Genomic DNA, 13,013 nt, shown 5'->3' on the forward strand with positions numbered 1-13,013 from the left:
GCATTCACCACATAGTTCTTCAGAACCTTGGTCAGCTTCCTGAAGAACATAGATATATACACACATTACATTAGATATAGTATAGATGTTCCGTCAGCTTCTCTGCATTCACCACATAGTTCTTCAGAACCTTGGTCAGCTTCCTGAAGAACATAGATATATACACACATTACATTAGATATAGTATAGATGTTCTGTCAGCTTCTCTGCATTCGCCACATAGTTCTTCAGAACCTTGGTCAGCTTCCTGAAGAACATAGATATATACACACATTACATTAGATATAGTATAGATGTTCCGTCAGCTTCTCTGCATTCACCACATAGTTCTTCAGAACCTTGGTCAGCTTCCTGAAGAACATAGATATATACACACATTACATTAGATATAGTATAGATGTTCCGTCAGCTTCTCTGCATTCACCACATAGTTCTTCAGAACCTTGGTCAGCTTCCTGAAGAACATAGATATATACACACACATTACATTAGATATAGTATAGATGTTCCGTCAGCTTCTCTGCATTCACCACATAGTTCTTCAGAACCTTGGTCAGCTTCCTGAAGAACATAGATATATACACACATTACATTAGATATAGTATAGATGTTCCGTCAGCTTCTCTGCATTCTATACATAGTTCTTCAGAACCTTGGTCAGCTTCCTGAAGAACATAGATATAGACACACATTACATTAGATATAGTATAGATGTTCTGTCAGCTTCTCTGCATTCTATACATAGTTCTTCAGAACCTTGGTCAGCTTCCTGAAGAACATAGATATATACACACATTACATTAGATATAGTATAGATGTTCCGTCAGCTTCTCTGCATTCACCACATAGTTCTTCAGAACCTTGGTCAGCTTCCTGAAGAACATAGATATATACACACATTACATTAGATATAGTATAGATGTTCCGTCAGCTTCTCTGCATTCACCACATAGTTCTTCAGAACCTTGGTCAGCTTCCTGAAGAACATAGATATATACACACATTACATTAGATATAGTATAGATGTTCTGTCAGCTTCTCTGCATTCTATACATAGTTCTTCAGAACCTTGGTCAGCTTCCTGAAGAACATAGATATATACACACATTACATTAGATATAGTATAGATGTTCCGTCAGCTTCTCTGCATTCACCACATAGTTCTTCAGAACCTTGGTCAGCTTCCTGAAGAACATAGATATATACACACATTACATTAGATATAGTATAGATGTTCCGTCAGCTTCTCTGCATTCACCACATAGTTCTTCAGAACCTTGGTCAGCTTCCTGAAGAACATAGATATATACACACATTACATTAGATATAGTATAGATGTTCTGTCAGCTTCTCTGCATTCACCACATAGTTCTTCAGAACCTTGGTCAGCTTCCTGAAGAACATAGATATATACACACATTACATTAGATATAGTATAGATGTTCTGTCAGCTTCTCTGCATTCACCACATAGTTCTTCAGAACCTTGGTCAGCTTCCTGAAGAACATAGATATACACACATTACATTAGATATAGTATAGATGTTCTGTCAGCTTCTCTGCATTCACCACATAGTTCTTCAGAACCTTGGTCAGCTTCCTGAAGAACATAGATATATACACACATTACATTAGATATAGTATAGATGTTCTGTCAGCTTCTCTGCATTCACCACATAGTTCTTCAGAACCTTGGTCAGCTTCCTGAAGAACATAGATATATACACACATTACATTAGATATAGTATAGATGTTCTGTCAGCTTCTCTGCATTCACCACATAGTTCTTCAGAACCTTGGTCAGCTTCCTGAAGAACATAGATATATACACACATTACATTAGATATAGTATAGATGTTCTGTCAGCTTCTCTGCATTCACCACATAGTTCTTCAGAACCTTGGTCAGCTTCCTGAAGAACATAGATATATACACACATTACATTAGATATAGTATAGATGTTCTGTCAGCTTCTCTGCATTCACCACATAGTTCTTCAGAACCTTGGTCAGCTTCCTGAAGAACATAGATATATACACACATTACATTAGATATAGTATAGATGTTCCGTCAGCTTCTCTGCATTCACCACATAGTTCTTCAGAACCTTGGTCAGCTTCCTGAAGAACATAGATATATACACACATTACATTAGATATAGTATAGATGTTCCGTCAGCTTCTCTGCATTCACCACATAGTTCTTCAGAACCTTGGTCAGCTTCCTGAAGAACATAGATATATACACACATTACATTAGATATAGTATAGATGTTCTGTCAGCTTCTCTGCATTCTATACATAGTTCTTCAGAACCTTGGTCAGCTTCCTGAAGAACATAGATATATACACACATTACATTAGATATAGTATAGATGTTCCGTCAGCTTCTCTGCATTCACCACATAGTTCTTCAGAACCTTGGTCAGCTTCCTGAAGAACATAGATATATATACACACATTACATTAGATATAGTATAGATGTTCCGTCAGCTTCTCTGCATTCTATACATAGTTCTTCAGAACCTTGGTCAGCTTCCTGAAGAACATAGATATATACACACATTACATTAGATATAGTATAGATGTTCTGTCAGCTTCTCTGCATTCACCACATAGTTCTTCAGAACCTTGGTCAGCTTCCTGAAGAACATAGATATATACACACATTACATTAGATATAGTATAGATGTTCCGTCAGCTTCTCTGCATTCACCACATAGTTCTTCAGAACCTTGGTCAGCTTCCTGAAGAACATAGATATATACACACATTACATTAGATATAGTATAGATGTTCTGTCAGCTTCTCTGCATTCTATACATAGTTCTTCAGAACCTTGGTCAGCTTCCTGAAGAACATAGATATATACACACATTACATTAGATATAGTATAGATGTTCCGTCAGCTTCTCTGCATTCACCACATAGTTCTTCAGAACCTTGGTCAGCTTCCTGAAGAACATAGATATATATACACACATTACATTAGATATAGTATAGATGTTCCGTCAGCTTCTCTGCATTCTATACATAGTTCTTCAGAACCTTGGTCAGCTTCCTGAAGAACATAGATATATACACACATTACATTAGATATAGTATAGATGTTCTGTCAGCTTCTCTGCATTCACCACATAGTTCTTCAGAACCTTGGTCAGCTTCCTGAAGAACATAGATATATACACACATTACATTAGATATAGTATAGATGTTCTGTCAGCTTCTCTGCATTCACCACATAGTTCTTCAGAACCTTGGTCAGCTTCCTGAAGAACATAGATATATACACACATTACATTAGATATAGTATAGATGTTCCGTCAGCTTCTCTGCATTCACCACATAGTTCTTCAGAACCTTGGTCAGCTTCCTGAAGAACATAGATATATACACACATTACATTAGATATAGTATAGATGTTCTGTCAGCTTCTCTGCATTCTATACATAGTTCTTCAGAACCTTGGTCAGCTTCCTGAAGAACATAGATATATACACACATTACATTAGATATAGTATAGATGTTCTGTCAGCTTCTCTGCATTCACCACATAGTTCTTCAGAACCTTGGTCAGCTTCCTGAAGAACATAGATATATACACACATTACATTAGATATAGTATAGATGTTCTGTCAGCTTCTCTGCATTCTATACATAGTTCTTCAGAACCTTGGTCAGCTTCCTGAAGAACATAGATATATACACACATTACATTAGATATAGTATAGATGTTCTGTCAGCTTCTCTGCATTCTATACATAGTTCTTCAGAACCTTGGTCAGCTTCCTGAAGAACATAGATATATACACACATTACATTAGATATAGTATAGATGTTCTGTCAGCTTCTCTGCATTCTATACATAGTTCTTCAGAACCTTGGTCAGCTTCCTGAAGAACATAGATATATATACACACATTACATTAGATATAGTATAGATGTTCTGTCAGCTTCTCTGCATTCTATACATAGTTCTTCAGAACATTGGTCTGTTTCTACTGTATTTTAGTCAGTGTCATTCCGACATTGCTCATCCAAATATTTATATATTTCTTAATTGCATTCTTTAACGTTTAGATTTGTGTGTATTGTTGTGAATTGTTAGACACAACTGCACTGTTGGAGCAAGAAACACATGCATTTCACTACACCCACAATAACATTTGGTAAATACAGTTGAAGTCGGAAGTTCAGATACACTTATGTTGGAGTCATTAAAACTCGTTTTTCAACCACTCCACAAATTTCTTGTTAACAAACTATAGTTTTGGCAAGTCGGTTAGGACATCTACTTTGTGCATGACACAAGTCATTTTTCCAACAATTGTTTACAGACAGATTATTTCACTTATTATTCACTGTATCACAATTCCAGTGGGTCAGAAGTTTACATACACTAAGTTGACTGTGCCTTTTAAACAGCTTGAAAAATTCCAGAAATGGATGTCATGGCTTTAGAAGCTTCTGATGGGCTAATTGACATCATTTGAGTCAATTGGAGGTGTACCTGTGGATGTATTTCAAGGCCTACCTTCAAACTCAGCGCCTCTTTGCTTAACATCATGGGAAAATCAAAAGTAATCAGCCAAGACCTCAAAAGAAAATTGTGGACCTCCACAAGTCTGGTTCATCCTTGGGAGCAATTTCCAAACACCTGAAGGTACCACGTTCATCTGTACAAACAATAGTACGCAAGTATAAACACCATGGGACCATGCAGCCGTCATACCGCTCAGGAAGGGGACGCGTTCTGTCTCCTAGAGATGAACGTACTTTGGTGCGAAAAGTGCAAATCAATCCCAGAACAACAGCAAAGGACCTTGTGAAGATGCTGGAGGAAACAGGTACAAAAGTATCTATATCCACAGTAAAACAAGTCCTATATCGACATAACCTGAAAGGCTGCTCAGCAAGGAAGAAGCCACTGCTCCAAAACCGCAATAAAAAAGCCAGACTACGGTTTGCAACTGCACATGGGGACAAAGATCGTACTTTTTGGAGAAATGTCCTCTGGTCTGATGAAACAAAAATGTATCTGTTTGGCAATAATGACCATCGTTATGTTTGGAGGAAAAAGGGGGAGGCTTGCAAGCCGAAGAACACCATCCCAACCGTGAAACACGGGGGTGGCAGCATCATGTTGTGGGGGTGCTTTGCTGCAGGAGGGACTGGTGCACTTCACAAAATAGATGGCATCATGAGTAGGAAAATGATGTGTTAGATTGAAACAACATCTCAAGACATCAGTCAGGAAGTTAAAGCTTGGTCGCAAATGGGTCTTCCAAATGGACAATGACCCCAAGCATACATCCAAAGTTGTGGAAAAATGGCTTAAGGACAAAGTCAAGGTATTGGAGTGGCCATCATAAAGCCCTGACCTCAATCCTATAGAACATTTGTGGGCAGAACTTAAAAAGCGTGTGCGAGCAAGGAGGCCGACAAACCTGACTCAGTTACACCAGCTCTGTCAGGAGGAATGGGCAAAATTTCACCCAACTCATTGTGGGAAGCTTGTGGAAGGCTACCCAAACGACCCAAGTTAAACCATTTAAAGGCAATGCTACCAAATACTAATTGAGTGTATGTAAACTTCTGACCCACTGGGAATGTGATGAAAGAAATAAAAGCTGAAATAAATCATTCTCTCTACTATTATTCTGACATTTCACATTCTTAAAATGAAGTGGTGATCCTAACTGACCTAAGACAGGGAATTTTTACTAGGATTAAATGTCAGGATTTGTGAAAAACTGAGTTTAAATGTATTTGGCTAAGGTGTATGTAAACTTCCGACTTCAACTGTATGTGTTTCCGTGACCAATAAAATGTGATTTGAAATGTAGAACATATATACTACTGGTCACTCGTTTTAGAACATCTACTCATTAAAGGGTTTTTCTTTATTTTTACTATTTTATACATTGTAGAATAATAGTGAAGACATCAAAACTATGAAATAAAACCTTGATGGTTTTTAGCGACTGCACTTGAAGAAATGTTAAAAGTCCGTACTGACTGACCTTCATGTCTTAATAAAGTAATGATGGATTGTCGTTTCTCTTTGCTTATTTGAGCTGTTCTTGCTATGGACTTTTACCAAATAGGGCTAGCTTCTGTATACCACACCTACCTTGTCACAGCACAACTGATTGGCTCAAAGAAATGCCACAAATTAACTTTTAACAAGGCAAACTGGTTAACTGAAATGCATTCCAGGTGATTACCTCATGAAGCTGGTTGAGAGAATGCCAAGAGAATGCAAAGCTGTTCACAACGCAAAAGGATGGCTAAATGGAAGAATTTCACAAATAAAATATATATTAACACTTTTTTGGTCACTATATGATTCCATATGTGTTATTTCATACTTCCCATCCAACCTGACAGAGCTTTAAACGATATGCAGAGGAGAATGGGACAAAGTCCATAAATACAGCTGTGCCAAGCTGTGCTTCAACAAAGTACATAGTAAAGGGTCTGAATACTTAAGTAAATTTGATATATATTATTATTTGTATTTTTTATACAAAGTTGCAAATGATGGGGTAGTGTGTGTAGATTGATGAGTGGGGGACAAAAACAATATAATCCATTTCAGCATAAGGTTGTAACATAATTTTTGTGGGGGGAGGGGGGAGTGAATACCTCCCGAATGCACTGTAAATATTTAACACTATACAGCCCGTTCTGTTCATATAGCTGTACATTTAACTTCTCTGCATTATCGACATGTTTAGGACCGTGGTCTGCTTCCTGGTGAAATCCCCTATTCAGATTCAAGCAGTTGATGATCCATTCTGGGAAGTGGTAAGATGTTCTGGAAACACGTTACAAAACCCACTTCACCGAGACGCGTGGCTCCTACATTGTGTTCAGTTGTATTTGTTCACATTGAACGCGAACAGCATTTATTAACAGCTATTGGCATGCCGATGGAGTCCCTCGTTATGCACATAGCCTTGGTACAGGGTTATGATCTAACCATGAGAAGGTGGTACAGGGTTATGATCTAACCATGAGAAGGTGGTACAGGGTTATGATCTAACCATGAGAAGGTGGTACAGGGTTATGATCTAACCATGAGAAGAAGGTGGTACAGGGTTATGATCTAACCATGAGAAGGTGGTACAGGGTTATGATCTAACCATGAGAAGAAGGTGGTACAGGGTTATGATCTAACCATGAGAAGAAGGTGGTACAGGGTTATGATCTAACCATGAGAAGAAGGTGGTACAGGGTTATGATCTAACCATGAGAAGGTGGTACAGGGTTATGATCTAACCATGAGAAGGTGGTACAGGGTTATGATCTAACCATGAGAAGAAGGTGGTACAGGGTTATGATCTAACCATGAGAAGAAGGTGGTACAGGGTTATGATCTAACCATGAGAAGAAGGTGGTACAGGGTTATGATCTAACCATGAGAAGAAGGTGGTACAGGGTTATGATCTAACCATGAGAAGAAGGTGGTACAGGGTTATGATCTAACCATGAGAAGAAGGTGGTACAGGGTTATGATCTAACCATGAGAAGGTGGTACAGGGTTATGATCTAACCATGAGAAGAAGGTGGTACAGGGTTATGATCTAACCATGAGAAGAAGGTGGTACAGGGTTATGATCTAACCATGAGAAGAAGGTGGTACAGGGTTATGATCTAACCATGAGAAGAAGGTGGTACAGGGTTATGATCTAACCATGAGAAGGTGGTACAGGGTTATGATCTAACCATGAGAAGAAGGTGGTACAGGGTTATGATCTAACCATGAGAAGAAGGTGGTACAGGGTTATGATCTAACCATGAGAAGGTGGTACAGGGTTATGATCTAACCATGAGAAGGTGGTACAGGGTTATGATCTAGCCATGAGAAGAAGGTGGTACAGGGTTATGATCTAACCATGAGAAGAAGGTGGTACAGGGTTATGATCTAACCATGAGAAGAAGGTGGTACAGGGTTATGATCTAACCATGAGAAGAAGGTGGTACAGGGTTATGATCTAACCATGAGAAGAAGGTGGTACAGGGTTATGATCTAACCATGAGAAGAAGGTGGTACAGGGTTATGATCTAACCATGAGAAGAGTGGTACAGGGTTATGATCTAACCATGAGAAGGTGGTACAGGGTTATGATCTAACCATGAGAAGAAGGTGGTACAGGGTTATGATCTAACCATGAGAAGAAGGTGGTACAGGGTTATGATCTAACCATGAGAAGAAGGTGGTACAGGGTTATGATCTAACCATGAGAAGGTGGTACAGGGTTATGATCTAACCATGAGAAGGTGGTACAGGGTTATGATCTAACCATGAGAAGAAGGTGGTACAGGGTTATGATCTAACCATGAGAAGAAGGTGGTACAGGGTTATGATCTAACCATGAGAAGAAGGTGGTACAGGGTTATGATCTAACCATGAGAAGAAGGTGGTACAGGGTTATGATCTAACCATGAGAAGAAGGTGGTACAGGGTTATGATCTAACCATGAGAAGAAGGTGGTACAGGGTTATGATCTAACCATGAGAAGGTGGTACAGGGTTATGATCTAACCATGAGAAGAAGGTGGTACAGGGTTATGATCTAACCATGAGAAGAAGGTGGTACAGGGTTATGATCTAACCATGAGAAGAAGGTGGTACAGGGTTATGATCTAACCATGAGAAGGTGGTACAGGGTTATGATCTAACCATGAGAAGGTGGTACAGGGTTATGATCTAACCATGAGAAGAAGGTGGTACAGGGTTATGATCTAACCATGAGAAGAAGGTGGTACAGGGTTATGATCTAACCATGAGAAGAAGGTGGTACAGGGTTATGATCTAACCATGAGAAGAAGGTGGTACAGGGTTATGATCTAACCATGAGAAGGTGGTACAGGGTTATGATCTAACCATGAGAAGAAGGTGGTACAGGGTTATGATCTAACCATGAGAAGAAGGTGGTACAGGGTTATGATCTAACCATGAGAAGAAGGTGGTACAGGGTTATGATCTAACCATGAGAAGGAGGTGGTACAGGGTTATGATCTAACCATGAGAAGGTGGTACAGGGTTATGATCTAACCATGAGAAGAAGGTGGTACAGGGTTATGATCTAACCATGAGAAGAAGGTGGTACAGGGTTATGATCTAACCATGAGAAGGTGGTACAGGGTTATGATCTAACCATGAGAAGGTGGTACAGGGTTATGATCTAACCATGAGAAGGTGGTACAGGGTTATGATCTAACCATGAGAAGGTGGTACAGGGTTATGATCTAACCATGAGAAGAAGGTGGTACAGGGTTATGATCTAACCATGAGAAGAAGGTGGTACAGGGTTATGATCTAACCATGAGAAGAAGGTGGTACAGGGTTATGATCTAACCATGAGAAGAAGGTGGTACAGGGTTATGATCTAACCATGAGAAGGTGGTACAGGGTTATGATCTAACCATGAGAAGGTGGTGGTACAGGGTTATGATCTAACCATGAGAAGGTGGTGGTACAGGGTTATGATCTAACCATGAGAAGGTGGTACAGGGTTATGATCTAACCATGAGAAGGTGGTACAGGGTTATGATCTAACCATGAGAAGGTGGTACAGGGTTATGATCTAACCATGAGAAGGTGGTACAGGGTTATGATCTAACCATGAGAAGGTGGTACAGGGTTATGATCTAACCATGAGAAGGTGGTACAGGGTTATGATCTAACCATGAGAAGGTGGTACAGGGTTATGATCTAACCATGAGAAGGTGGTACAGGGTTATGATCTAACCATGAGAAGGTGGTACAGGGTTATGATCTAACCATGAGAAGGTGGTACAGGGTTATGATCTAACCATGAGAAGAAGGTGGTACAGGGTTATGATCTAACCATGAGAAGAAGGTGGTACAGGGTTATGATCTAACCATGAGAAGGTGGTACAGGGTTATGATCTAACCATGAGAAGGTTGTACAGGGTTATGATCTAACCATGAGAAGGTGGTACAGGGTTATGATCTAACCATGAGAAGGTGGTACAGGGTTATGATCTAACCATGAGAAGGTGGTACAGGGTTATGATCTAACCATGAGAAGAAGGTGGTACAGGGTTATGATCTAACCATGAGAAGAAGGTGGTACAGGGTTATGATCTAACCATGAGAAGAAGGTGGTACAGGGTTATGATCTAACCATGAGAAGGTGGTACAGGGTTATGATCTAACCATGAGAAGGTGGTACAGGGTTATGATCTAACCATGAGAAGGTGGTACAGGGTTATGATCTAACCATGAGAAGGTGGTACAGGGTTATGATCTAACCATGAGAAGGTGGTACAGGGTTATGATCTAACCATGAGAAGGTGGTACAGGGTTATGATCTAACCATGAGAAGGTGGTACAGGGTTATGATCTAACCATGAGAAGGTGGTACAGGGTTATGATCTAACCATGAGAGGAGGTGGTACAGGGTTATGATCTAACCATGAGAAGGTGGTACAGGGTTATGATCTAACCATGAGAAGGTGGTACAGGGTTATGATCTAACCATGAGAAGAAGGTGGTACAGGGTTATGATCTAACCATAAGAAGGTGGTACAGGGTTATGATCTAACCATGAGAAGAAGGTACAGGGTTATGATCTAACCATGAGAAGGTGGTACAGGGTTATGATCTAACCATGAGAAGGTGGTACAGGGTTATGATCTAACCATGAGAAGAAGGTGGTACAGGGTTATGATCTAACCATGAGAAGAAGGTGGTACAGGGTTATGATCTAACCATAAGAAGGTGGTACAGGGTTATGATCTAACCATGAGAAGGTGGTACAGGGTTATGATCTAACCATGAGAAGAAGGTGGTACAGGGTTATGATCTAACCATGAGAAGAAGGTGGTACAGGGTTATGATCTAACCATGAGAAGAAGGTGGTACAGGGTTATGATCTAACCATGAGAAGAAGGTGGTACAGGGTTATGATCTAACCATGAGAAGAAGAAGGTGGTACAGGGTTATGATCTAACCATGAGAAGGTGGTACAGGGTTATGATCTAACCATGAGAAGGTGGTACAGGGTTATGATCTAACCATGAGAAGAAGGTGGTACAGGGTTATGATCTAACCATGAGAAGGTGGTACAGGGTTATGATCTAACCATGAGAAGGTGGTACAGGGTTATGATCTAACCATGAGAAGGTGGTACAGGGTTATGATCTAACCATGAGGAGGTGGTACAGGGTTATGATCTAACCATGAGAAGGTGGTACAGGGTTATGATCTAACCATGAGAAGGTGGTACAGGGTTATGATCTAACCATGAGAAGGTGGTACAGGGTTATGATCTAACCATGAGAAGGTGGTACAGGGTTATGATCTAACCATGAGAAGGTGGTACAGGGTTATGATCTAACCATGAGAAGGTGGTACAGGGTTATGATCTAACCATGAGAAGGTGGTACAGGGTTATGATCTAACCATGAGAAGGTGGTACAGGGTTATGATCTAACCATGAGAAGGTGGTACAGGGTATGATCTAACCATGAGAAGAAGGTGGTACAGGGTTATGATCTAACCATGAGAAGAAGGTGGTACAGGGTTATGATCTAACCATGAAAAGGTGGTACAGGGTTATGATCTAACCATGAAAAGGTGGAACAGGGTTATGATCTAACCATGAGAAGGTGGTACAGGGTTATGATCTAACCATGAGAAGGTGGTACAGGGTTATGATCTAACCATGAGAAGAAGGTGGTACAGGGTTATGATCTAACCATGAGAAGGTGGTACAGGGTTATGATCTAACCATGAGAAGGTGGTACAGGGTTATGATCTAACCATGAGAAGAAGGTGGTACAGGGTTATGATCTAACCATGAGAAGGTGGTACAGGGTTATGATCTAACCATGAGAAGGTGGTACAGGGTTATGATCTAACCATGAGAAGAAGCAGCAGCATGATGAAAACACCGTCCAGGCCCGAGTTCCCAGGAAAAAGGACCAATCATCCCGCCACTCATTATACAGTGAGTGGACAAAACATTAGGAACACCTCCCCCCAACACACCTTTTGCCCTCAGAACATCCTCAATTCGTCAGAGAATGGACTTTAAAAGGTGTTTAAAAGTGTTCTACAGGGATGCTGGCCCATACTGACTCCAATGCACCCTACAGTTGTGTCCAGTTAGATGGGTGTCCTTTGGGTGGTGGACCATTCTAGATAATCACAGGAAACCGTTGAGTGTGAAAAAACCCCAGCAGCGTTGCAGTTCTTGACGCACTCAAACCGGTGCGCCTGGCACCTACTACCATACCCCTGTTCAAAGACACTTAAATATTTTGTCTTCCCCATTCACCCTCTGAATGGCACACATACACAATCCATGTCTCAATTGTCTCAAGGCTTAAAAATCCTTCTTTAACCTGTCTCCTCCCCTTCATCTACACTGATTGAAGTGGATTTAACAAGTGACATCAATAAGGGATCATATCTTTCACCTGGATTCACCTGGTCAGTGTACATCAAGGAAAGAGCAGGTGTTCCTAATTATTTGTCCACTCGGTATATTTCTCTAGCAGTAATAAGCTGTACTCACGTGTATGCCAGAGTCGCACTGAAATGCTTCCGTATGTAGGTTTCAAGGACAGGGTTAAAGTGCTGAAACTTTCTGTCCGCAATGAGTCCAATTATGAATACCTGCCAAAATAATAATAAACACAGACACAAATTCATTAAAACACAAACCGTATGTCACAGAAGAGTTGGGACGGAAAAAAACGAGACGTTTTCTTTCTCATTGAAAATGGACAAAAGGGAGAGAAGGGAAATGAGATGAGATTGGAAATAATAAAAATACAATTTTCTCTATTCTATTCTTTCCCCCAGATAATCTAGGTCTTTCTGTCTGTAGTTTCTCTCTGGATAAGAGGAGCAGGCCCGACCGGTAATTACCTAGTCATAGTAGGCTATTACAAACCCACATATAGAACATTTGCTGATACAGGCGTTGTACAATAAGGTGAGTCATTAGGTAAATCAATGAAATAGCCACAAA

At 40.2% G+C, this 13,013-nt stretch overlaps 1 protein-coding gene across 1 annotated transcript in view; it reads right to left on the bottom strand.

Moving 5' to 3' along the window:
* LOC115181565 (dedicator of cytokinesis protein 1-like) overlaps window positions 1–13,013 on the bottom strand; it is a 196,669-nt gene that overhangs the window by 44,898 nt on the left and 138,758 nt on the right. Inside the window, exon 20 of the mRNA XM_029743459.1 lies at window positions 12,555–12,655. Coding sequence (XP_029599319.1) covers window positions 12,555–12,655 — 101 coding nt within the window. The remainder of the gene's footprint in view (window positions 1–12,554; window positions 12,656–13,013) is intronic.

Source organism: Salmo trutta, unplaced genomic scaffold (assembly GCF_901001165.1).
Source record: "Salmo trutta unplaced genomic scaffold, fSalTru1.1, whole genome shotgun sequence".
Taxonomy (NCBI): domain Eukaryota; kingdom Metazoa; phylum Chordata; class Actinopteri; order Salmoniformes; family Salmonidae; genus Salmo; species Salmo trutta.